Raw genomic sequence first — 26,448 nt, forward strand, 5'->3', positions numbered from 1 at the left:
GCCTCTACTGCAGAAGACTCGCCTTGGCTGGATCGTGACTGGTGGTAGAGATAGACTTCGCGGCAATACATCTCTTTTAGCATCTCAAGGCTTGGAAAATGGAGCTACACTACATAATGTCCGCTTGGAGGATCTGGTTAGGCGATTTTGGGAAGTCGAAAATTTGGACAGTGGAGTCATAATGGCCAGCAAGGAAGAGCTGGAGTGTGAGGATCATTTTATCAAAAACTTCTATCGTCTTCCCTCTGGCGCTTACTCTGTTCGCCTGCCGTTGAAGCACCATGCTAAAGCCCTTGGCGATTCCTACACACAGGCACACCGAAGATTTCTTAATCTTGAACGCAAACTGCAAAGGAATCCCCATTTAAAGCGTCAATATGTGGCCTTTATTAAGGAATACTTGGAGCTAAACCACATGTCCAGAGTCAGCCCCGAGGCTGTGGGTCTTTGCAAGTATTTCCTGCCGCACCATTGAGTTCTAAAGGAGGATAGTACAACAACCAAGCTTCGCGTTGTTTTCGATGGATCGGCGTTAGCCTCATCCGGGTCGTCTCTTAATGATGTCCTTATGGCTGGGCCCGTTATACAGCCAAGGCTGTTTAACATTTTGATAAAATTTCGTACTTATCAGGTGGCCCTGACTGGAGACATTTGCAAGATGTATCGGTGCGTAAGGGTGAGTGAACCCGATAACTACTTGCAATGCATTTTATGGCGAGACGAACCGGACAAAGAGCTCGAAGTTTACAAACTGGATACAGTGACCTACGGAACCAAGCCTGCCTCTTTCTTTTCTGTTCGTGCAATGCACCAGCTGGCCATTGATGAGAGGGATTCCCTCCCTGCTGGCTCAGTTGCTCTGCAACAAGATTTCTATGTCGATGATTTCATCTCCGGTGGAAGCTCTGTTGCTGAGGCTATTGAGAAAATGCGACAGACCACTGAGATACTTGCTCGAGGTGACTTCAAGTTACGAAAGTGGTGCACCAGCCACCACGAGGTCTTAAAGGATGTGTCAGACGATGACAAGGAGAAGTATTTGAAGTTCGACGATGGCAGCGATATAACCAAAACTCTTGGTCTTGCAGGGGATCCGGCAACAGACGAGCTGCTGTTCTCTTTATCGCCTCTAGATCCCGGCTCCAAGGCCTGCCGACGATCTGTTCTGGCCACCGTTGCTCGTTTCTATGACCCGCTAGGCCTTCTTGGTCCAGTAATCACAAAGGCCAAGGTGTTTTTTCAACAACTCTGCAAGGATAAATTGGATTGGGATGAAAGTTTGCCCTTAGATCGTTACACCTGCTGGATTGAAATGTGCATCAGTTTTCAGAGCGTCCAACGCATATCATTCCCAAGATTTTTGCTTCTTTCAGAAACTGATGTTGAAATTCATGGTTTCTGCGATGCCAGCGAGGAAGCTTACGGAGCTTGCATATATGTGCTGTCTAGGGGCACTTCTCCAGCCAGCAGCCATATCTTATGTTCCAAATCCCGAGTAGCGCCTCTCAAAACGATATCTGTACCTAAGCTGGAGTTATGTGGCGCCCTGCTACTAGCCAAGCTGATGAATGAAGTTATGAAAATGGATTCCTCTGTGGCGCTATCCTGGATCGGTAATGAGCCTTTCAAATTCAACGTCTTCGTGGCAAACCGAGTGGCTTCTATACAGGAATTGACTACTAATATGAAATGGCATCATATTCCGACTACACTGAATCCTGCCGACATTTTGTCCAGGGGGTCTACTCCGGATTTACTGGCGCTTTCTGAGATCTGGTTTCATGGCCCACCATTTTTACTTGGTGGTCGCAAGGATTGGCCTACGCGTCTGCATTATGGCGATCCGAGCCTTGAGTTACGTAAACAGGTGCTGATGGTCAAGTCGCCTCACGTTGATGTTACCCTTAGATCCAAGTATGGCAACTCGTTCCCTTCCATGCAGCGCGTGTTCGCATACATTTACAAATTTTCTCACCGCTTGTGGCATCGTGGTCTCGAAATATCTGATGTGCAACGTGGGACATATATGCTCTGGCGAGGCGTCCAATTGGCTCATTTATGGGAGGATATAAAGGAGCTTCGTTCAAATAGAATTGTTAAGAAATCAAGTTCTATTGCTTCGCTCTTTCCCTTCATAGATGCATGTGGCCTTCTTCGAGTTGGTGGACGCCTCGAAAATTCAACACTTGCGTATGAGGCTCGCCATCCTATAATAGTGCCACGTCGTCACCCACTCACCTTAGCGCTCATCATGCACTTCCATAAGATGAAAGATGATAAGCATGCGCTCTGTTGGCAAGCATCCGACTACAATACTGGCCTATTGGAGGACTGCGAACGGTCTCAAATGTACGGAAAGGCTGTGTGGAGTGCTTCCGGGCCAGGCCCAAATTTCTGGAACCAATCATGGCTAATCTTCCGAAGGAACGTTTGGAGTGCGTACGGGCCTTTGCTGTTTCTGGCGTCGACTATTGTGGACCTTTCCTTCACAAATCAGAAGTTCGCACCAGGTCTCCCATCAAGTGTTACGTATGCGTGTTCATCTGCTTTACAAGCAAGGCTGTGCACTTAGAGCTTGTCAAGGATCTAACAACTGCGTCGTTTTTAAGTGCTTTGAAAAGATTCATTTCTACACGTGGAAAGCCTAGTCAAATTTGGTCGGACAATGCTACCAACTTTGTAGGAGCAAAAAATGAGTTGGCGGATTTGAAGCGGCTGCTGCTTAGCGATTCTCATATGCAGTCTGTTCATCAAGCTTGCTTGGCTGAGGGAATCGACTGGCAATTTATTCCGCCTCGCTCACCACACTTTGGCGGATTGTGGGAGGCAGCAGTTAAGACGGCCAAACACCATTTCTACCGCTCTGTTGGCCGCCAAACGCTTAGTTTTGATGAGCTTCACACTTTGGTTTGTCAGATTGCGTCAATCATTAATTCTCGCCCCTTGCTATCCATTTCAGAGAATCCAGATGATCTTGATGTTTTGACTCCTGCCCACCTACTTTTTGGTGGCCCTTCTACTACTATCATTGAGCCCGATCTAACCAAGCTTAACTATAACCGCTTGGATGGCTGGCAGCGTGTAACATATCTGCAGCAACTATTCCGGTCCCGATGACAGAAGGAGTATCTTACCCTTCTGCAACAACGCACCAAATGGCGGTCTCCTGAACGAATGCTGAAGGTCAACGACGTAGTTTTGATAAAGGATGAAAATCTACCTCCCATTAGAGGTGCAGAAACATCGAGTGAAACATTGATAACATCGATGTTTTCAAAACATCGAAACCATCGATGGTTCGTGACCACCATCGATGTTTTCACTAACAACTCTGCGCTCGGTGCAAACAAATTGTAAGTAAATTAATTTCTTAATTTTTTTCTAATAACTAACAAAATTGTTGATAATATTTAGGATTTCTAGTTGGTGGTGTTGGTGGTGTGTCCATCCGAGACGATGCCATTATTGCCACAAGGCAATTTATGGAAAAGGAAAACACTCCCTTAAAGTATTGGGAGGTATGATTTTCAAATAATTATGACAAACATGTTAAATAAGAAATACTTTTTACAGATGACTGATGACAACGAATTAAAATTGGTTGCAAAAAAATATTTCTGTGTACGAGCCTCGTCCTATGAGTCTGAAAGGGTGTTCAGCAAAGCTGAACAAACTGTATCTGATCGCAGAACAAGGCTTAAACCTGAAGTTGTTGATAAACTTCTTTTCCTCAACAAAAATATACACCTTAATTGATCTCCAAATAAACCTCATTGTTATCGTTTGTACTGTTTTGCCTTTTCTTTTTTTCTTTTTTTTAAAACATTGATGTTTCACCCACCAATGATGAAGTTGAAAGACAGGCTTCCAACTAGAGTTGCAGAAACATCGATGTTCGTGCCCATCGATGATTTCGATGTTTTCAAAAAAAACATCGAGTGAAACATCGATGTTTTAAAAAAAAGAAAAAAAGAAAAGGCAAAACAGTACAAACGATAACAATGAGGTTTATTTGGAGATCAATTAAAGTGTCTATTTTTGTTGAGGAAAAGAAGTTTATCAACAACTTCAGGTTTAAGCCTTGTTCTGCGATCAGATACAGTTTGTTCAGCTTTGCTGAACACCCTTTCAGACTCATAGGACGAGGCTCGTACACAGAAATATTTTTTTGCAACCAATTTTAATTCGTTGTCATCAGTCATCTGTAAAAAGTATTTCTTATTTAACATGTTTGTCATAATTATTTGAAAATCATACCTCCCAATACTTTAAGGGAGTGTTTTCCTTTTCCATAAATTGCCTTGTGGCAATAATGGCATCGTCTCGGGTGGACACACCACCAACACCACCAACTAGAAATCCTAAATATTATCAACAATTTTGTTAGTTATTAGAAAAAAATTAAGAAATTAATTTACTTACAATTTGTTCGCACCGAGCGCAGAGTTGTTAGTGAAAACATCGATGGTGGTCACGAACCATCGATGGTTTCGATGTTTTGAAAACATCGATGTTATCGATGTTTCACTCGATGTTTTTGCACCTCTACTTCCAACGGGGGGAGTATGTTGAGCGCAGCGGCAAACCACTCCAACTAAATAGAGAGTCAGAATCACTCATTTCTAAGCGGCTCCTCTTATCTCTCTATTAATTGGACTTGTCAGTCCGAGCCCGCCTCTCAACGCCTACGGTCCGTCGCCAGCGCATACATTTGTTGTTGTTGATAGCAAGCTGCGGTGTTCGCAAAGCCCGTAGCCCTTGCATACATTTATAACGTTAATAAACTGAAATATTGAATTTATCTCGCCTTGTGATTTGTTTTTAAAATAGCTGACAAAAAGGCTTGTTAGCTCAACAGGGTCTTTTCTTTTTTTCTTGGGGCTTTCTCTGAGCCATGCAAATTGATTGTCCCCTAATCTGGGTGGGCCTGGGCCCATGGTTACAAGAGCTTGGACCTATGATTAATAATCAGCGGAACTTGCACGTGAAAAAAATAAATAACTGTTTATAAGCGAAGAATGGGTGTGGATCAAAACCACGAAAAAATAAAAATCACAAGAGAATCGTTAGCACACGAGTGCCCATCCTTTCGAATTTTGAAAAAAATGTAACTTTTGCAAATATTCCTCTATTAAGTTTTGATTATCAAAAACTCGTTTGCCCTTCGTTATTTCGAAAAAAAAAAATTTCCATGTGTGCTCTTCTCTTGAAAAGTAAGAATTTAAAAAAAATCGTTGGCCCACCTCTTAATATTTTTATATTTTTTTTAATAATAATCGTATGCCCACAACTTAAAAAAAATTGTCCATCTCTTGAAAAGTTTAAATAAAAACAAAAATTATCTTAATAAAAAACCTTTGCCAACCTCTTAAAACAGGCATTTTAAACATACAAAAAACATTTGCCCACCTCTTAAAAATAGATCATTTTGACAAAAAACGATTTAAAAGGTCAAATGTAAGCAAACAATTGTCGTGCGATTTAAAGAAAAAATTGGAAAAAATTTTCGATATATTTTCAAGAAACCATATTTTTGGGGAAAAAAAAATAACAAGTGGGCAAACAAAGGCACAAAATGGAAAAACGATTAAGCTATTCAAATTTCAAAAATTCGATTTGACGACCCAGCTTCTTTGAGCTAATGTCGCGAAAATGATTTCTTTAAAATAAGACGCTTTGAAATATTTGTATGCTTATTAAATTCTAGGCTTAATTGGCTATACTGTCCTGTGTCGATTTCGAAAAACCCATTTTTGCGGACCATTTCTGGAGTTTTATCGATAATATTAAATTATTATAGGAGTTAAAATCCGCTGGTAGAAAGTAGCAAAAAGGAGAACACCCCGCAGCGTCCATCAAATGAACAGCAGAGCACTCCCGCATTTCAGCAGCAACCTTTCAAATGTTGTTTAGATCAGTAGCTAAAAAATATCCGGTATCCGAACAATACGAACTGGATTGTATGCAACCATTACCTTGTAAGAATTTCGATTTGTTCGCTGTGGCTGTAGAAGTAGTGGATTCACCTATCCCTGATAATATACCAAGTGCGCCACAAGGGATTACTGAGACCGGTAAACCGACCCAAGCTCGTTCTGCAGAAACAATGTCGGCTCCACCAAAATCTTTTCAGTGGTTTCCCTGAAGAAACAAACATTGGTTTCTCTGCTTTCCTCTGATATATTTTCCTATGTATATGCAAAACAAAAGTAAAGCCGATAACAATAGTGTAAAGGCGGTAAAGCTTATGCTAGGGATATTTCATCTTTTCAAATCACTGTCCTTTTGGAAACTTGGTGGCAAAACTAAAAAAGAAGGTGCCTCTTGTAGTATGTTAAGTCGAGGCCAAACCAATATACTATCTTTCTCTTTATCTCTCTCTTCGAAAATTGGAGATTAACGGATAGTACCACAGAACAAAGGTGTTGGTTTAAGTCAGTTAAGCTGACATTTTTATACCCTTGCAGAAGGTATTATAATTTCATTCAAAAGTTTGCAACGCAGTAAAGGATACTTTTCCGACCATATAAAGTATATATATTTTTGATCAGCGTCACCAGGAAAGTCGATCTAGCCATGTCCGTCAGTCTATCCGTCCGTCCGTTTCTACGCTATCTAGTCCCTCAGTTAGAAAGCAATCTGCTTGAAACTTTGCCAAAAGTTGTCTTTCGATCCCAAGTAAACCATGTTAAGAACTCCGTAGGATGTTTACGGGAATTTTGTTTTGTTTCAAATCCAGAAAACGTTTGTCTATTAATAACATCACCACTTAGACAACCTTATCCACCACTTAGATCCTTATCATCCAATTCTAGAGCTGACTGTAGATGCGAGAACAAAGCTGAATAAAAAATCTGTACGTTGGGTGGTGATGTCTTGTCTAGAATCACGTATGTTGATGACCTTGGCGTCCTTCTTAACCAAAAAAAAAATAATTACTGCAGGGTATATAAAGTTTGGCTTTGCCGAAGTTTCCTTCTTTTCTTGTTATTTTTGAATTTGTAAATTTTGAAGCATAGTGTAACTTAGTTTAGGACGAAGGCGGGAGTACAATAAAGTTCTCTCTCGCTCTTTGCGAAGTGGTCTGTCTTCGCCAACCTTCCTTAAGCTAGGCTCTAAGAATTTTGTCTAAATATATATCTATCGTTAAACCGTTGAGTTGAGCCGCACAGACGTATTGTGGAGGTGTGGAGTCCACTTAGATTTTCCAGGTGATGAGAGAGAAGCTTGGAGGCCACTTAGGTCTTCCAGGGTATGTGAGAAAGTTTGGAGCCCACTGAGATCTTCAAGGTTAAGAGAGGGAGGTTTGGAGGCCACTTAGGTCTTTCAGGCTATGAGTCGAGTCGCACCCCAATGTGGGTCTGCGAAGGTTAGCCCGGCGAGCCGAGTGGGACCCGAGCGGGTGACCGACTCGGTGAACCGAGTGATGGCTCGAGATTGGAGTCGGCTGCCACTGATGGCGGGTTCGTCTTTCGAAGTCGGGACTGGGTGGTGGAAGATCCAAGATCGTCTGTCACTGATGACGGTCGGTCTTTCTGGGAGTGGGTAAAGGGAGGAAGGGGAAGGTTAACTAACTACAATGTATTTGGACGGGGTACTAGACCCTATCCTAAGAAAGCGACTTAACTCAACTCCCAAAGAGAGGTTGCTCACACCCAAGCGTAAGGCTCATCTTCTCCGATCGTGGTCGGTTGCAGAGTCAGTTGGAGGGGGAACAGGTGCCCTTTTTATACCCATTGGCCCCGATTAGTGTGGCCGTATAACGGCAAATACCCTGCCCTGCGACTTAGCGCGTGTGGCCAGGTGGTCGGTGGTCAGTGTGCCCAGCTCTTCCTTTTGGTGCGCTCGCCTGACTATTTGACTTTCGCTTCATGCTTCATGGTTTTCTCTTAACCTAGTCTTATTATTATACTTTATATTTCCTAATGTTAATTTACTTATGTTGTGCGCTCTGGAGCGTCACAATTAAGATTCAAAGGATTTAAGCTCATTCGAAAAACGACTTTCTTTTAAAATATTCTAAAGACTCCTGAAACTTAAATATTAGAAACCAATTGCTTATATTTATATTTTCTTTATATAATTCATAAGACCTTTCATTTTTGTGATATCATAAAAAAGGACCTAGAAAATTTCATAAAATGCGAGGGGGGTATGGCAAATTCGGCCAAAAAAGTCCTATTTTCATAATTTTTCACGCGATACGGTTAATGTCAGATCAATTATTTTATATGCATATTAAAAACCAACATTTAAACAATGTTTTCAAAAAAAATAAATAAATTAGAAGTTTGCTGCAAAGCTCCGTAGGCGCCTCCAAGAAAAAGGTTTTGCGGTGAACAGCATAGCTCGTTACTGGATCATCAAAAAAAATGTTAAAAAAATTGTTTATTAGTTAATATGTTTCTAAAGGTAACTTAGTTCAGTATTTTTATTAAATTTAGGATTTTTGGTAACACTTGAAAGTCAAAAACGTGATTTTAGCCTAAAAATTCGATATTTTAGTTATTATAAAATGAAAAATAATCAGTACAAAAAAAATCTCGACGTCAGTACCTGCGAATTTAGGTACAGAAATTGTGTGCTAAATTTCAAAACGATTCGTTCAGTAGATTTTACAGGATCGTGTTCACCGACTTTGAAATTGCAGCTTTTCAGGAGAGCACTTTAAAGTTTTGAACACCGATAAATCGTATACGAAACGTGCTAACTTACCTACGTTCAGCTGCCCATAACTTCGGAAGTTTTTGCTCGGATGAATCTAAAATTTTAACGCAATATTCTTCAAATGTTGTGCATTCAGAAAGAAAATTTAAAAAAGAAGGACAAAAAATGTAAATACCATAACACCCATGATCCAGAAAAAATTGGAATGTCAGCAGGTGCTCTGCCTCCTGTGTCATGTTTAACCTTCTGATTATACGTGTTGAGTATTGTTTCAAATTTTGTCAGTTCATTTCTGTTTATTTTCTGTGTTGTCGTTGAATACTTCTCTTTAAAAAGTTGTCGAATTCTTGGCCTAGAAAATCTGAATGGAATTTAGAATGATTTATTTAAAAACCGCAAAGTCGGTCACAATTGTAGTAGATTTCATTGTTTTTGTCAAATTATCTGGATAAAATTAGCTTATTTTTGGGAAATATATAATCTATATTTAACCTCTCTTAGAGCAAAAATATTTTTTTATTAATTCTTTTGCAATTCAAGTCTCATTTTTTTGTATGTTTCTATTTTCAGTTTATGACAAAAATGAGTTATGTAATAATAACGCGTTTTAGTTGAATCAGTTTATGTACGTGTCGTGTTTATTCTGCCTTTCGAATCTGCACTGAAGCAGCCGAAGTTTTGGCTTCATATTTAATTCGGGTTTTACAATGTAGTTGCTGAATAGGTAGCGCGACAGCTTAGCGAGATAAGGAAAATAATAAAGAGAAGAGCGCAAGAGCGCGGCAGGTGCAGCCATACACCTGCGCACAAGACTAGGTGCTGGCGGGCTGCTACGAACATACTCCCCCGTTGGAGGAAGTACGGCTCCAACTAAATGGGAATCGATGGGCAGAACGGCTAACTTGGCGACGGCTCTCTTGGTTGGCTCTCGATGGTTTCCTTGACGCCTACGGTAAGCTCCACCAATAATGGAATTGTCAAAGCCTTTAAAGGGGCCACTCCTGACTTGGCGTAGAGTAGGACCTTTGCTTCTCCATTGGCCTCCGACTGCAAGTATAAGCTCGCTCCATAAGCCGCTATGCTAGCATCGCAGAATCCATGCAACTGGATGGAAGCCTGAGGTTGAATAAGGAATCGTGAAAATTTCAAGTTTTGGACGATCGATAACTGAGAGGTCAGCTCTGGTATTGTGTCATCCTAATCCACGTTAGCATTCCATAAGGATTGCAAAAAGATCTTGGCCTTTGTGACAATCGGTGTTATTAAACCAAGCGGATCATAGATGCATGGCTCTTGTAGCAAAAAAAGCAGCTGGCTTGACTTATGGTACGTCACCGTGTTTAGTTTGTAAACACTCAACTCATCCGTGTACTTCTCTCGCCAAACAATACACGCAGCGGTACATCTTGCAGATGTCTCCACAGAGGGAAATTTTAAAAAATCTGAAGCGAAGCAGAATGTTAAAGATTTTTTGCTGAATTGTTGGCCCTGCAAGAAGCAAGTCGTTCAGAGAGCTGCCAGCAGTAGTTCTAGCAGACCATCAAAGACGACCCGAAGCTTTGTGCTCGTACTTTCCTGCTTATGTACACAATGGTGTGGCAAGAAAAATTGTGGTACTTGATCCAATGGTGTGGAATTTGGTTCTGGAGAAATGCCGAATACTGAGTTTGAGAAGGGGTTACCTAGATTAGCAATCCTAAAAGAGTGGATAGGATCCTTAAGTTTAAAATTCAGAAGGGATAGGAGCGACAGAGTATTCCCAAGTCTAGTGAGTTTTCCTTGAAAAGTTGATTGTCAGGGTCATCCTGAAATGATGTAGTCCTTGACAAAGGTGGCTAAGACAGCTTTGTTTGTATCTCCCGAAACGATCCAACCAAGTTTGGTGTTCTGGATTGTTGGCAACATGCTATCCAAATGTATTTGCCCCATAGAAATTATTTCGAAAAACAGACCAGCGCCAATTAACAGGTCGATTCGTTGTGATTGGTTGAAATAAGGGTCAGCGAGCGAAATGTTTTGTGGAATCCTCCATCCTGATGTATTTATGTTGATTTTCGGCTGATAATCAGTGATACTGTGAGTCACAACAGCTGTGAATAACATGCATCCCGTGATTGCGCAAAAATATCAACTGATTGATCAGAGTTCATAGAGGACTCACCGATCCCAGAAATGATTGTATGCGAATGCCTATATTTCAAATTTAACTGTCTAATTGAGAAGCAGAATATAAGATTGCTCGACAGGGTATAAATGAACCAACCCTATTTATACCCGTTACTCGTAGAGTAAAAGGGTATATTGTATTCGTGCAAAAGTATGTAACAGGTAGAAGGAAGCGTTTCCGACCCTATAAAGTATATATATTCTTGATCAGGGTCACTAGCCGAGTCGATATAGCCATGTCCGTCTGTCCGTCTGTCTGTCCGTCCGTATGAACGCTGAGATCTCGGAAACTATAAAAGCTAGAAGATTGGCATTTTGCATGTAGATTTTAGGAGTTCCTACGCAGCGCAAGTTTGTTTCAAACTGGTGCCACGCCCCTTTAACGCCCACAATCGCTTATATACGATTTTAAAAATTTAAATATTTCGGAAAAGTAAAAATGCAGTTTTATTGTGTTTATCAATACCTATCGAAATGTAGAAGAAATTTTTCAAATCGGACCATTCGTTAAAAAGTTATGCGTGATCAAAGTTTCTATCTCCATCTCCCTCGCACTCCTTTTACCTGAGTAACGGGTATCTGATAGTCGGGGCACTCGACTATAGCGTTCTCTCTTGTTTTTACATAGGCAATAGCAGTTGGCAGCAACACGTAATTTATTGGCACAATAGTTGAAGCATTTGGTGGAGGGTGCGATACCTGACGATCAGGTTGTGAGCATGACACTAGTGCTGATGAAGTAGATGGTGATGGCTGAGAGCTCGAGAGTGGGTCTGATGATGGAGGTGGTACGGATGAGTCAGGGGTCATATGCAATAGTGAGAGGTGCTTCATGCGACAATATCTGCAATTAGTTGCTTTACATTGCTGCAAACTATGCCCCTTGCGCAAACAGTTCAGACAAAGGTTCATTTAATTGCCTTCTCTAAATCGAAGATGCGGGCTCAAATTTAAAAATCGAGAGCACTTTGGAAAATAATGATATCTCGCATCGCAAAATAGGCATATTGGATAATTTAAGTTAGTAGAAGACGCAATGAATGCACTTGGTTTATATTTATGCACAGTTTGCCCCACCTGAAGGCCTGGTGTTTGCGTTACCAAGGCTTGATCCAAATTTTCCATCATCCTCCTCTCCAAAAACGACTCCATAGCAGTCCAGGAAGATAACTCAGATCCCTTGGCAGATGGCTTCTCGACACCTTTTAAACCAAATATTGCCTGATCGTGTGCCTGAAAATGTAAAACTTTGTTAGGCCTCTAGAGCCACGACGCCTAGACTAGACCGTAAATATTGCAGCTTTTGAAGGTCGCTTAGCTCGTCATCATTTCCAATGACCGCGGTGAACGTTGCAAGAAAATCCGGCCACTCAGCATAAGATAATGTTTTTTACACTGCAATAAACTCATTTTTTAATTCCTGTGTTCCGTGGTACTTTCCGTCAATTTCCAATAAATCACCTTGGCTTAGCAAAGAGTTGACACACTTAAGAAATGTAAAGTCCAGACTTTTTAGGAAATATAAAAATACCGGTTCTCAATCTGTTTTTACTAGATATTTGAGTGCTCGGTCAAGATTTACAGTGCTTAATGCTCAGGGTTATAATAGTTACTTAAACCGTTCTAAGGTCCAGTTCTCTCAGGACCCGAAACAGTTTTATAATTTCGTTAACACCAAGCGTAAATCTAATTCTTTTCCATCCTCGCTGTCGCTCGAAAACATGACGACAACCACAGATCAGGCAATAGCCGATTTATTTGCCCAATTTTTTCAAACGACTTACTCAACTATATATTATTCATCACAGCCTTATTCTTACACCATATCCAAGTCAAACCTCATATTCTGTCCCACTTTAACAGAAAGGTCTCTTCTTTTGGATCTTCTTCGTATTAAGCCTGTTTATTCGCCAGGGCTCGATGGTATTCCTGGGTGTGTGCTTAGGTATTGCGCTAAGGCCCTGTGCAAACCTCTTCACAAGTTGTTTACCTTATCTCTAGAAACTTCCCAATTCCCAAATATTTTGAAGGAATCATTTGTTATTCCTCTTTTCAAAAAAGGTACAAGTTAGACGCCAGTAACTACAGAGGTATTTCTAAGCTTTTTGAAAACATCATTACTCCTCACTTGCAGCACCTTTGTAGATCAATCATTTCTCCGAGTCAACACGGATTTATTAAACGTAGATCCACAATCACAAACCTGATAAAAGGCACTGATTTTAGTAAAGCATTTGACTCTGTAAATCACTTATTTCTTGTTTAAAAATTTGACCTGTTAGATTTTACAGTTGTTCTGCTTAAATGGATTTCAAGTTATCTGAATGGCAGGTCACAAAGGTCACAAATTCTCTGTGTTACCTCCGGTGTCCCACAAGGGAGCCATCCGGGCTCGTTACTTTTTACATTATTTGTTAACGATCTTCCCTCAATTTATCAATCAATCATTCTCGTGTACTTGTGTACGCAGATGATGTTAAATTGTGCCTGCAGTATAAGGACATTTCCTGCCATTTAGACTTGCAATTCGATCTAGATCATTTTCAAAACTGATAATTTACTAAAATTTAAACGCATCCAAGTGCAAGCTGATGACTTTTTAGCGGGTCAATCCGATAAATGCGACTTACACATTAAGTGGCAGATCTTTGGATAGAATAACTCTTGTAAAAGATCTTGGCGTTCTCTTGGACCCTAAACTAAAATTTTCAAACCACATTTCGTCCATGGTTAATAAAGCCAGAGGAGTGCTTGGATTTATTAAAAGGTGGTCAAAAGAATTCGATGATCCTTATTTAACTAAAACTTTATTTATTTCGTTAGTCCGTCCGATTCTGCAGTATGGGTCTAACGTCTGGAGTCCACAATACGAAATACATATTGGTCGTATTGAATCAGTACAAAAAAACTTTCTTCTTTTTGCTTTACGGAGCCTAAACTGGGATGCAAATCTTAACTTACCTTCTTATTCTAGTAGATCTCTGCTGATTAATTTACCCTCCCTAACCAACCGTAGAACGATGCTTGGTACTGTCTTCATTTATAACCTTGTACATGTTGATATTGACTCACCCGACTTCGTAAGTCGGGTAAACTTTTCTGTGCCAAGTAGATTAACTAGAAATTATACTCCCCTAATATTAAATCATTGTAGATCTAACTATGCCTTGCATGAGCCTTTCAGCGTATTGTGTCTTCTACGCTGAAAGGCTCGAGATTTTGATTTTTGTTCAATAGCTTTATCTAATTTTTTTAGATTACTAGCGAAATATTTTCCACGATTAATAGGGATTTTAAATGAAATCCTTTAACGATCACTATGTTTAAGTACATCCTACCGATTCTATTCAAAGGGCGAACCGCAGCTTAAGACGTTTTAAGGCTTCAAATTTACATGGGAGGCTTTGTGATCTTTCGAGAATAATGAAAAGTCCTTTGTGGAAGATTGGACTTTGTATTATCCGAAATTTAAAGAGGTCAGCAGTTTTGGGCTGTAGGAATCAAGGGTGAAACGTTTGGGTCATTGGCGATTTGTTATATACTAATATATACTAATAATTTGGTTCCAGCTGATTTTTGATTAAATTTGTTTATGTCTAACTCTTTTGTTTTATGAAGGGAAAAATGTTTACAATACGAGGGTGGTCCGATAAGCACTTAGCCTCCAAAAGGAAAACGAAAATTTTGGAAAAGTGGCGATTTATTTCTCAACATAATCTCCTTTTAGCTCGATACCCTTGACCCAGCGATGCTCCAACTTCTTTAACCCATCTGAAAAATCCGTTTTTTCGAGGTCTGCAAAATAGGCCTCTGTGGCGGCGACGACCTTCTCATTCGATTTCTGTCCAGCAAGTGACTATTTTAAGTTTGGAAACAAAAAGAAGTCACACGGGGCCAAATCTGGAGAATATGGTGGATGGGGTAGCAGTTCGTAGCCCAATTCGACCAATTTGGCCTTGGCGAGGGTGAACGTGAGCCGGTGCGTTGTCATGATGGAAGAGCACTTTTTTCTTTGCCAAATGGGGCCGTATTTTCTGCAATTCGGCGGCGAATCGGTCCAATAATTCCCTGTGACCGTTTTGCCCTTCTCCAGGTAGTCGATGGTCACATTTCTGGTCGATGGGAAAGTCTTCGCCTTCTTCGGAGCAGGTTCGCCGGGTGAAGTCCACTGTTTCGACTGTTCCTTGGTCTCTGGTGTGCACCAGTGGATCCATGTTTCGTCGGCAGACACGAAACGATGCAGAAACTCCTTCGGATTGCGCTTAAACAGCGTCAAACACTGCTCTGAAGTGGTCTCACTGTTGCTTTTGTTGTCGGGAGTGAGCAAACGCGACACCCATCGCGCCGACAGCTTTCTCATGCCCAAAATTTCATGCAGGATATGACCCACGCAGTCTTTTGACATGCCTACTGTCTCAGCTATCTCGCGTGTCTTTAATCGGCGGTCTGCCAATACGAGATCGTGGATTTTTGTCACGTTATCCTCCGTTGCAGCCGTTTTCGGGGCACCTGGGCGTGGCTCATCAAAAACCGACGTGCGACCACGTTGAAACTCGTTAAACCAATTTTTGACGATCGAAAGAGAAGAGTCACCGTACACAGCATCCAAGGGCTCTTTTATTTCGCTGCGCGATTTCCCTTCCAAAAACAAGAATTTAATTACAGACCGATATGGCTCTTTCTCCATTTTTCTAAAATCTGCGAACACGTCCGATATCACACGCAGTCAAAACAAAACTACGAGTGCGATTCGGCTGAAATGTCGACAGTAGCCGTCTACGAGAATGTACTACACGATAGTAAATTTCTCTTGCGATAGTGACGCCATCGGGCGGTGAGGCTAAGTACTTATCTGACTGCCCTCGTAAGTTTTGGATCGTGGGACCGTTCAAGTGGTAAGGGTCTAATTGGTTACATTTCGTGTTAGGTTCTCGGACCGAGTGTGAATGTTTTGGCCTAAAGTAACCTGAAAACATAATAACCGTAACAAACACTTTTAAGTATTTTTAAAAAATGAATTAATTTCTTTCAGTTTCTCCAATAATAAAAGCCAGTAATCAATTGGTCGGTGCACCCGTGGAAAGAGAGGTAACTTTAGAATGCATTGTGGAGGTGTATCCCAAACCACTTAATGGATGGTACCGAAATGAAGGTAAATGTGATGTTCTTCGTAACCATGAGTAACTACTAAATAAAATATTTGCTAGGAAATTTTAAGCTGCACAACGGGAACAAATATAATATTACTGAGGAAATGATTAACTTGTACACTTGGCATCTCAACCTCACAATAAAACATCTGACTAAATCAGATTTTGGAGCTTACAGTTGTTCAAGCGTGAATGCGCTTGGCAAGAGTGAATCACGCATTCGATTGCAAGGTAACAAATGAATAAGTGTTTATTTTAATTTATTTAAAAAGGCAACAACCTAAAATTTTTGATAAATTGATGCAGAAAGTCTACCTATCTAACCTATCTAATTAGACAGGGTAAATGAGCCAAAGAGATCTAAATTCACAACAAAAGAAGTAGAATAACTCAAATTGGCAGTTCGTAGGTAATTACGTTTTATTTATTTACAATTCTTCAACTTTTCTGCACTGGGATTTCTGTACTCTTTAGGAGTAATTTCATAAAAAAAAAAACAAAAGTGTTAGAAACTTGGTTTACAACGATAACAATTACCATATTTTTGGTCTGAGGGGAAAAATTTCTTCTGCATCTTGCACTACCATCGCCCGCAATCAGGTCTTTATGGCTATACTACGAAGCTTTTTCGCCTTCTTGTACTCCTCCTCCTGTGTAGCGAAGTTCCCGTTTCTCCTAGCTCGTGTGAGATGACGCCTATAGCGGAGGCTAGTCTCCATTAAAGCATTTATCTCGTCCGTCCACCAGTATATCTCTGCCCCTCGCCTAGGGGACAGCATCACAAGAACTCTCTCATTGATTTCGATTTGGTTCCTGTTAATTTTTCGTAGTAGGTTAACATTCGATGTTTGATTTCCTGAATGCTGAGCCCTACTTCCTTTAGTACTGAAAAATTTGTACTCGTGGTTGCTTTCATTGTAGATGTCTAAGACTTTCCAGTCTAATATTCTGTGCGATGAGTTCTCCGATACTAGCGTTATATCCGGTATTGTACCTATTTGGCCCATTCGCTGAAACGTCGGAGCTCTGCCCACGTTAGCGACTTCTTACTGATATATTAAGAATTTTTCGGCCTCTGTTGGTTTGGTTGCTGTTGGTTGTTGGCATGCCCCATTCTTCTGCTCTAGAGTTGAAGTCACCAGTTACTATAAGGCTAAACATTTGCCAAGCTATGTCTTCAATGTCATCGATTTTATGTTGGAAAGCTTCTATTGAATCGTTAGGGGTTAGATAACAACTGAATATGGTGAATTCCTTAAGTTGTACATATACGTAGCAGCTACTTCTACCATCACCGAAACAGCGTATGTCATCCGCAGCTGGGATCCATATAGCTGTAGTCATATCATCATTTTCCAGCCAGATACCGGGTTGTTTCACTCTATATTGTTCGCAGATTATAACCAAATCCACGCAATGTTCCAGTACTATTTGGGACACCTGGTCATCTGCTTGAACACGCTTATATATAAAGAGCAATTCAAGCGCAGACGGAACCTTCTTCAAAATGCGCCTCTCTGCGACTGAACGACCGAACTCGTGCAATGAGTGCGCGAGCATCAAAATGAGAATAAGAATGAGAGGGCAAAAAACCCGAACGCACACGAAGTACTCCTGGGCATGATTCGTTGTATGAATTGAACAGTCTATATGTTGTATGGTTAGTGCCCAAAACATCTGGAGCAGTGTGTAACTTGAATGCACCGTTTCACTCGGTATCGCATCCATCCAATCTTGTGTGCTATACTTGTGAAAAACGATTTATGGCCATACGTAAATGGTACGAAAAAGTGCCCCAGTGATGAAGAATATCTGGCAGAATAGCCCATAAAAGACGAAAAAGCCCGAGCAGATATACTTTTGTCGATAAGTACATCTGGGTTAGGACTAATCGGGGATTGTGCCACATCAAGTGATTATTGGTTGAAATTACAAAAAACATTTCAATCAAAGGGGCCGGTGCGAAAGGCCAGCTTGTTAAAACGGGTAGCATTGTCGCGAATGAGTGAGGGAGACGATGCGCGCCTCCATATCAACGGTTTTTTCGATGCGGTAAAGAAGTTGAAAGAGATCGGAGTAGCCATTGGCGATGATTAGACCCGAGTCGACTTACCAAGTCCAGATGTGCTTCGTGTTAAAATATTGGAAGAATCGGAGGTGTGAAAAACGAAGAGTAATCGTGAGGAACAAAGTGCACTGTACGCAAACCGAAAGGGAATCGGCAAAGAGAACAAAGCTCATAAGGAGACCAGAAAATGTTTTGTGTGTAACAAAGTCGGACATCTTGCACGAAATTGCCGTGTGAAACCGCAAGAGAACTCTAGTGCGAAAATCGAGGAATGCGAAAACAAAGGAAATTGGTACAAAAAGGAGATGACAATGAACGTAAATGAACACGCATACATATCCTAAGGGCATAATGGTATGTGGTGCCTGGACAGCGGTTGTTCGGCACACATGAATTCCAATAAGAAAATGTTCAAGAAAATAATAAGTGTTGAAAAAACATTGCATTTGGCCGATAGTAACATAACAAAGGTTAATGGTGTCGGTGATGTGAAAATTGACATACAATGAAAGAGAAATGAAGAGATTACTTTTAAAGACGTTTTGTTTGTGTCGGACCTTCGCCAAAATTTACTTTCCGTTTCCAAAATAACGGAAAAGGGTTACCAAGTGCGTTTTCGTAAGGATAAAGCTTTAATTATGAAGGAAAATAATGAAGTTTGGCTTCGAGCGAAGAAATACGGAAATTTGTATTATTTGAGTATCGAAAGGAAGGCGAAATAGAAACATGGCATCGTCGGTTTGGCCTTCTAAATGAAAAAGATTTAAAGAAGATGTCGATATGCGGAAAAGTTCACGGAATGAACATAAAAGAAAATGAAAAACCATAGCAGTGTGAAATTTGCATCTGCGAAAAGCAAACGGCAAATACTTATAAAAGTGCTACGAAAAGAGATCGCAGAAAACTCTAGAAATTGTGCACAGTGACGTGTGTGGACCAATGCGTACACAGTCCATAAGTGGCTGCAAGTACTTTGTTACATTTATATATGACTATTCGCGATATAGTTACGTTTATTTTTAAATCGTTTAAAGCATTAGCTGAAAATGTAGCCGGAAATAAAATCAAACAGTTACAAAGCGATAATGGAACAGAGTTCCGAAACAAAGAATCTGACAATTTCTTGCGACTAAATGGGATTAGTCGACGTCTGTCTGCCCCACATACTCCACAAACAAAACGGCATGGCAGAGCGTACACTGGTAGAAATGGCCAGGTGTATGATGAAACAAACGGGAGCCTCACCGTCATTCTGGGCGGAAGCTATCTGCACAGCTTGCTACCTACGGAACAGGTGCCCAACAAAGAATCTATTTGGAGAGCTGCCTTACACTTGTTGGACAAGTAAAATTTCTACGGTTATGTATTTACGCACAAAGGAACAATGGCGTATGCATTAATAAAAGGAACAAATAAGGGAAAGTTCGAGTCAAGATCAGAGGAATGCATATTAGTTGGTTATGCTGCAGAATCGAAGGCCTATCGATTATACTCCCCAAAAAGGAGATCCATAGTGGTGAGTAATGACGTAGTTTCTGAATACATCTGGATTCAAAAGTCATTATGAAGAATTTTACGAGAACGAACCTGAAGGAGAAGTAAGCATGCAGAAGACAAATAACTTACCGGACGAACAAGTAGATGAATCCTCAAGCAGCAGCGAAAAAGAAGAGGAGATTCCTGTTGTAGAGAGACGGGACAAAAAAAGCATTTCAATCTGAAGAGGCAGTAAACTAGACACGCGCAGTGGAAGACGAGGTTATGGCTCAAGTTCTCAACAAAACTTGAGAGATAACAGAACGCCCGGAGAATCGCAAGGTAATTGGAAACAAGGTGGCTTCCATACAAAAGATGATGGCAGCTCGTTACGGAAAAAGAAGGCCCGTTTGGTTGCCAAGGGTTATGCTCAGAAACCTGGAGAAGATTTCTTTGAATCCTACTCACCTGTAGCGCGATTCACGTCAGTACGACTTTTGGCAGCACTATCAGCAGAATATCACATGGAAATACATGGACGTCGTCACCGCCTACCTAAACGGTGAGCTAGAAGAACATATATTTATGGACATTCCAGAGAGTTTTAGCGAGTTCATGGCAAAACTGGAATCGGGTGCCCAAATCGAAGCAAGAGCTTGCATCTAGAGAGTACAGATTTTGGCGAAAATACTTAAAACAATTGAAGGATCCAGTCACTTTACGGGCTTCGTCAATCGGGGCTTCGTTGGTATTGCAAGCTTACAGAGAAGCTTAAGGAAATCGGACTTAATACAACCGAGCAAGATCCACATTTTTTCGTCAAACAGGGAAAAGGAAAACTTCTACTGGCCACTATATATGTAGATGATTTGCTTTTGGTGTCATATAATCACTATTGGTTGCAAGAGACCAAAGCCCACCTGGGAGAACCATTCAAGATGAAAGATTTTGGACCAGTCAATACATGCTTGGGCATCGAATTCAAACAGGACAAGCGCAAGCAGACAGTTTTCATGGGCCAAGAGAAGACTGCAAGATGGCTATCACAACGATCGAGGCAAAGTCAGCACTAAAGCAACCAGAGAACCCAGACGAGGAGGACATAAAACGGTATCCTTATCAAAGCTTACTTGGTTCTTTAACGTTTCTTGCAGTTTCTACGCGACCAGACATCGCGTACGCAGTGAATTTCTTGAGTCAGTTTAACTCTAACTACTCAGATAAGCACTGGAAGGCATCGAAGCGTATCCTACGCTACTTAAAAGGTACGAAGACACTTGGGTTACTCTTCAAGAAGACTGGAGATGACATTAATGGTGTCGTGGATGCAGACTGGGGGTCCATTCTATCGGACCGACGCTCTTATTCGGGGCAAGCATTCATCCTGGCTGACGCTTCCATATCTTGGAGGGCGCGTAAGCAACGTACTGTTACATTATTGAATACGGAATCAGAGTACTTGGCAATGTCGGAAGCAGTGAAAGAGGCGCTGTATTTCAAGGATCGACTTGTGGATCGGTCCGAATCTTCAACGACAATCTTCAAACGCACAACAGCTGGTAAAAGGTTTCGGTTTTCATCCTCGAACGAAAATCATCGAAGTGCGCCAACACTTTATCCACTTTATCATCTTGCGCAGCATGCGCTCTCGTCTGTACAATGCAAAGCTCTAAGGTTCGTCTCTATTGGGTTGCCAACATATATCGTAACCGATAAAAATTGGCCCCCAAGAGAGGCCATTCACAGAGCCGCTTTGAGGGTCCTTTCGTCCAGTTCTTTTTTTTTTCTTTTACTCTTTTTTCCTTTACTAGTCAGTCTATCCTATTTCGTCTACCAATATCGTTTTTCTTTGACCTTAAGATCGTTCCAACATAGGATTTTACGTGATTCCAGGCCGCCTCACTGCTTGTCATTCGTTCAACTATGTTTTCAGGCGATATATCTCCAATGGCATCTCGGCGTTTTCATAAATGCACGTAGCTTGTGCTCTTTTCTCGATAGTGTAAAAAAGGCCCTTAAATAGCCGTAGCCGTTAGATAGTAATCAACGTTTCTGTGTTTCCTTTTTGTCCACCCCTTGAGGTTGGGTAAGCCTAGCTGTCCATTTTCCCGAGCATTCATGCTCCCACCTATTTTGCCACAAGTTCAGGATCTCTTCTCTGCACAGCTCTTTTGTTTGTCTTGTCGCTACTCCACTTTGTTTTAGCTTGTAGACTTTTTGGCGTTCTCTTGCTAATAGATCGATCGGTATTACACCCGCAGTGACTAGAGCTGCTGGTCCTGATACCGTTCTAAAGGGGCTGATTATCCTCCCTCTCTCATATCTATTTCTAGTGGAAACTGCTTCGTTGTTACTGCAAACCGTTATTGTCCATCCATCCTTTCACCCGGCGCATCACCTGGTTTAGCTTACGCTGAATGTTTTCGGGGTTACGAGCCGAGATAACTGCAACTATATCGTCTGCGTATCCTTCTAAGGTCGTGTCTTCCGGCATTTCTATGCGCAGTATTTCGTCGTAGCTAATATTCCATAGCTCGGTTCCCAGTATTGATCCTTGTGCTGCTCCTTATGTTACCTTTACACATTTCTCGCCTGCCTTTGTTTGGTACAGTAGCTTCCTGTTTTCGAGGTAGCTTTGTAATATTTTTAAGAGATACCCACCGATTTTGAATTTGTGTTCTAGTGCGTCTGTAATATTTTCCCATTTAACGCTGTTAAATGCGTTTTTGACATCCAGTGTTGCTAAGAGTACTACAGGTCTCGAGTAGTGATTTTCTTGTTGGCTTCGTAGTGCTTTGTAATATACCTTTTGAATTGCCCCTATTGTGGACCTCCCTGGTCTAAAGCCGAACTCCCTTGGAGAGAGTCCTCCGGCTCTGTTAACTGCCGCTGCTAGACGAGGTTTGATCATCTTTTCTAGGAGTTTTCATGTAGTATTTAACATACATAATGGTCGATATGCTGATGGTGATAAGGGATCTCCCTTGCCCTTGCTTATCAGAACCAGACGTTGCACATTCCATTGCTCATGAAATAGTCCTTTTCGAGCAGAATATTAGTCCGCCTCTCTACAATTGCTTGCAGGACCTCCGCAGGTATGTTATCGGGTCCCGGGGCTTTCCTACTTTTTAACCTTTTTGTTGCCCTGACAAGTTCTTCCAATGTAAACATGTCTACTTGTTCTTCAAGGTCGGACACCTTTCTTCTCGACGGCCTAATCTCATGAGTAGGGAAGAGTGTTCTGACAATATTGTCCATCTGTTCTACCTGTAGATCCGGCAAGGATCTCCGGGACCTAAGTTTTTTCATGACGATTTTGTAGCCTAGTCCCCATTGGTTCAGAGTTAACATCGTTGCAAAGGCACTTCCATTTATTAATCTTGGATTTCCGAATAGCAATATTAAGATCCTTCTTAGCTTTTTTGTACTCCTGCTTTTGAGTAGTAAATATTCCTCTGGGTCTTGCCCGGGTAAAGCGGCTTCTAGTTTAGAGGCATTTCTCTCTTAAGATTTGTATTTCATTTGTCCACCAGTATGCTTCTTGACCTTGCCTGTGTGGGTTTCCCCGTTTTGGCATTGCGACGTTGCACGCTTTTTTTTATAATTGACATAGTGTCGTTGTGTTTCTATCAATTTCGTTGATGAGAATTGTTTTGCTCAGTCTATTTACGTTCCATCCCTTTTTTCCTAGGCTAAGGCGATTTTCAGAACGATTTTGATCGCCTTGTGTCAGCTTGTAGGATATATACTCGTGATCGCTTCCGTTAAAGATCTCTAATGCTTTCCATTCGGCAACCTTGCTTGCCATTCCTTCCGACACTAGCGTTATGTCCGGGATTGTTCCTTTATTTCCTGGTCGTCTAAATGTAGCGGTTGATCCTATGTTTGCAACTACCATTCCCTGTCTTGCCGCCATGTTTAAAATTTTTCTGCCTCTGGAGTTGGTATATGCCATGCCCCATTTTTCCGCTCTTGAGTTAAATTCACCTGCTAAAAGGACCTTTCCCTTAGCTTGCTTGGCAGCATCTTCGATATCTTCGAGTTTTCTTTGGAAAGTCGTAATGTCATCGGAGGGTGTTAGGTAGCAGCTAATAATGGTCCAGTCCGAGACTTGTGCTGATACGTAAAGATTCCGTCTAATGGGGGTATGGTGTGTAACGGTGCTGAAAACTGGGATCCATAAAGCCGCGGTTTTCGTCACATCTTCTATTCACAGACCGTCCTCCCGAGTTTTGTATTGTTCGCTGATAATGGCTAGATCCGCATGATGCTCCAATGCTATTTGTAGGACTTTCATTCTCTGCGTATACTTGCGCCACTATGACATTTGGTTGTCCCCGGAAGGTGGTTTAACTCTTTCCTTTCCTCCGCTGCGCAAATACAACATCTTACTGGGTTTTTGCATTCTTTCATTTTGTGCCCAACCTCCTCTGATACATAGGTTTCTTCGATCTGGCCCCTTACAGTCCCTTTGTGTGTGTCCCCCTCTAAAGCATTTGAAGCATCACATAGTGTCGATGGATCCAGACAATTTTGATTCTTGGGTCCTTCAATATTTTCGCTGCATCTTCTGTCGCTAAGGTAACGAAGGCTCGTCGCTGCTCTGAGCTATTTACTCCAGTCAGATGAATTCTGATTTCTTCGGTAGTATCTCCTATCCCAGTTTTAATTGCGGAAATGATCTCGCTTTCTTCTGTAATACTACCAATATCTCGAATTTCCAGTTTGGTTTGCTGTTTCATGGTCCTTACCTCGCATAATAATTCGGCTTTGCTTCCCGTAGACAGTTCTAGAAGCATGTCACCTGATCTGGTTTTTCTTATCGACAGGATATTGCTGACATCTTTTTCTGGTTTCACACTATTTCGTAGGTCCCTCAGAACCTGTGCATAACTCTTTCCTTCAGTTAGCCTTACTAGCACAGCATCTGGTCGAGATCTTAATCTTGTCCTAGGTTTATCTTTCTTTTTACCATTAACGTCTCTTTTTATATTTCGTTCATCCGATTTTGCCTCTTTTTTCCGTTTTTTGTTAGTTACCATTTGAAAGCCACCATTTGATTCTTTATCTCTGCCTTTTTTGCTTGCGTTCTGTAATGCCGGGCTGGTAGCTGCTCTCTTTTGGGTTGACGATAGCGGGGTATCGACTATCTTCAAGGTCTTCGCTATTGCCTTACTCATGAAATTTAGTTTTTCGACCTCAGCTTTTTTTCAGCTCGCTCTGTAGCTTTCTATAACATCGAAAAGCTCGATGAGTTCAGCTGTACCGTCCTTGACTTCAATGCTAATATTTCTTTGTTTTTGCATCGCATGCTTCATCTTCCTTATTATTGTCTTGCGCTTGGTCAGAGATTCTTCCTCTAATGTTCTCATCTTGTATATTAGTTCCCGTCGCGGGGAGCTTCGCTGTGTTGTCGGTGCTGTATCTTTCCTGTGTGTAGCAGGAGTTTGAAGGTCTATCTGCTGTGATGCTTCGGAATCCTTTCCTTTTTTCGGAGTTTTCTGTTCACCAGGTTCATTATTTTTCTTCCTTTCCATGGTCGTGTTTCTTTGGGGCGACCTACCCATCAAGTTGCTCTTCCGGAAAGCTTCTTCTATATTGTTTGGTGTTAATTGGGTTGTGATCTTGCATAAATGGGTCCAAACTCTACGCCGCTATCTCCTCACCTATGTACAGTTTTCCCAAATATCCCCATTAGTCCCTATGCAAGCAGTGAATGTCTCCGATAAAAGCGGCTACTGCTCTCCAGTTCTCTTCGCTTTCGCACATCTTGGCGCTCGTGACAGAATTTTTTTTTGCTGCGCGAATTTGGCACAATAGAACACTGTGTGTTCTGCGTTGTCGGCTTCCGCATCAGCGTAAATACAGCTGGCTTCCGTGCTTTTGCCCATCTTGTTTAGAAAGAAACTAAAATAACCGTGACCTGTGAGCACTTGGGTAGTCTACATAGTCTACATAGTCTACATAGTCTACGTAGTCTACGTAGTAGTCTACATCACCGTGTCGTCTCTCCACCCAGCTTTTCTTCTTGTCCATCTTCCAGTGCCTTCGCGTTCCCATCTTTCTTGCCAGATATTGATGGTCTCTCTTCTTAGGGCCAGAATCGATTGTCTAGATGCTTCTCCAGTTTGTCGGAGGTCGTAGAGGCTCTTGCGTTCTTTCGCTAGCAGGTCTATCGGGATCACGCATGCTAAGACGAGTGCTGCAGCACACGACACCGTGCGATATGCGCTAATTATACGTAAGGCTGAGGTTCTTTGTATAGCCAACAAAGTCTTCAGTCTGCAATTTGTTTTTAACGAATCAGCCCACACTTCACATCCATAAAGAAGAATGGAGTTGTTTGTATTCATCAACAGCTTTCGTCTAGATGAAATTGGTCCACCGATGTTTGCCATAAGTCTACTAAGAGATTTTGTTGTCTCTGCAGCCTTGGTTCTAGCGTTATTAATTTGAGGTCCGAAGGTCAGTTTAGAGTCCAGCCTGACCCCAAGGTACTTTATTGACTTCTGTGTCCGAATAGTTGACTCAGTGAGCCTTAATTCTATTTCTAGTGGCATCTGCTTTCTGGTGACTAGCAATAGCTCAGTTTTTTCTGAGGCCAGCTGTAAGCCACGAGAGTCCATCCATTCGTTTACACGGATCATTACTTGATTTAGTATTCGTTGGGCGTACTCAGTATTGCGTGCTGGAATCACTGCGACTATGTCATCCGCATATCCCACGAGAAATGCGTCGTCAGGCATTTCTGTGCTGAGGATATCGTCATAACTGATATTCCACAGTTCCGGTCCTAGTATGGATCCTTGAGCTGCACCAGAGGTGATGTCCATCCGTTTTTCGCCTCCTCTTGTCAGATAAATCAGTTTTCGATTCTGTAGATAGCTGTCTATTAGCCGCATCAGGTATTCTGGGATGTGG

The 26,448-nt window shown here is 41.5% G+C and overlaps 1 protein-coding gene across 1 annotated transcript in view; it reads left to right on the plus strand.

Moving 5' to 3' along the window:
• The window catches only part of LOC108049103 (lachesin), a 162,389-nt gene that overhangs the window by 38,271 nt on the left and 97,670 nt on the right, over positions 1-26,448 (plus strand). Inside the window, exons 6-7 of the mRNA XM_044459362.1 lie at positions 15,866-15,985; positions 16,041-16,214. Of these exons, the coding sequence (XP_044315297.1) occupies positions 15,866-15,985; positions 16,041-16,214 (294 nt within the window). The remainder of the gene's footprint in view (positions 1-15,865; positions 15,986-16,040; positions 16,215-26,448) is intronic.

This window comes from Drosophila rhopaloa, unplaced genomic scaffold (assembly GCF_018152115.1).
Source record: "Drosophila rhopaloa isolate 14029-0021.01 unplaced genomic scaffold, ASM1815211v1 contig_196, whole genome shotgun sequence".
Taxonomy (NCBI): Eukaryota; Metazoa; Arthropoda; class Insecta; order Diptera; family Drosophilidae; genus Drosophila; species Drosophila rhopaloa.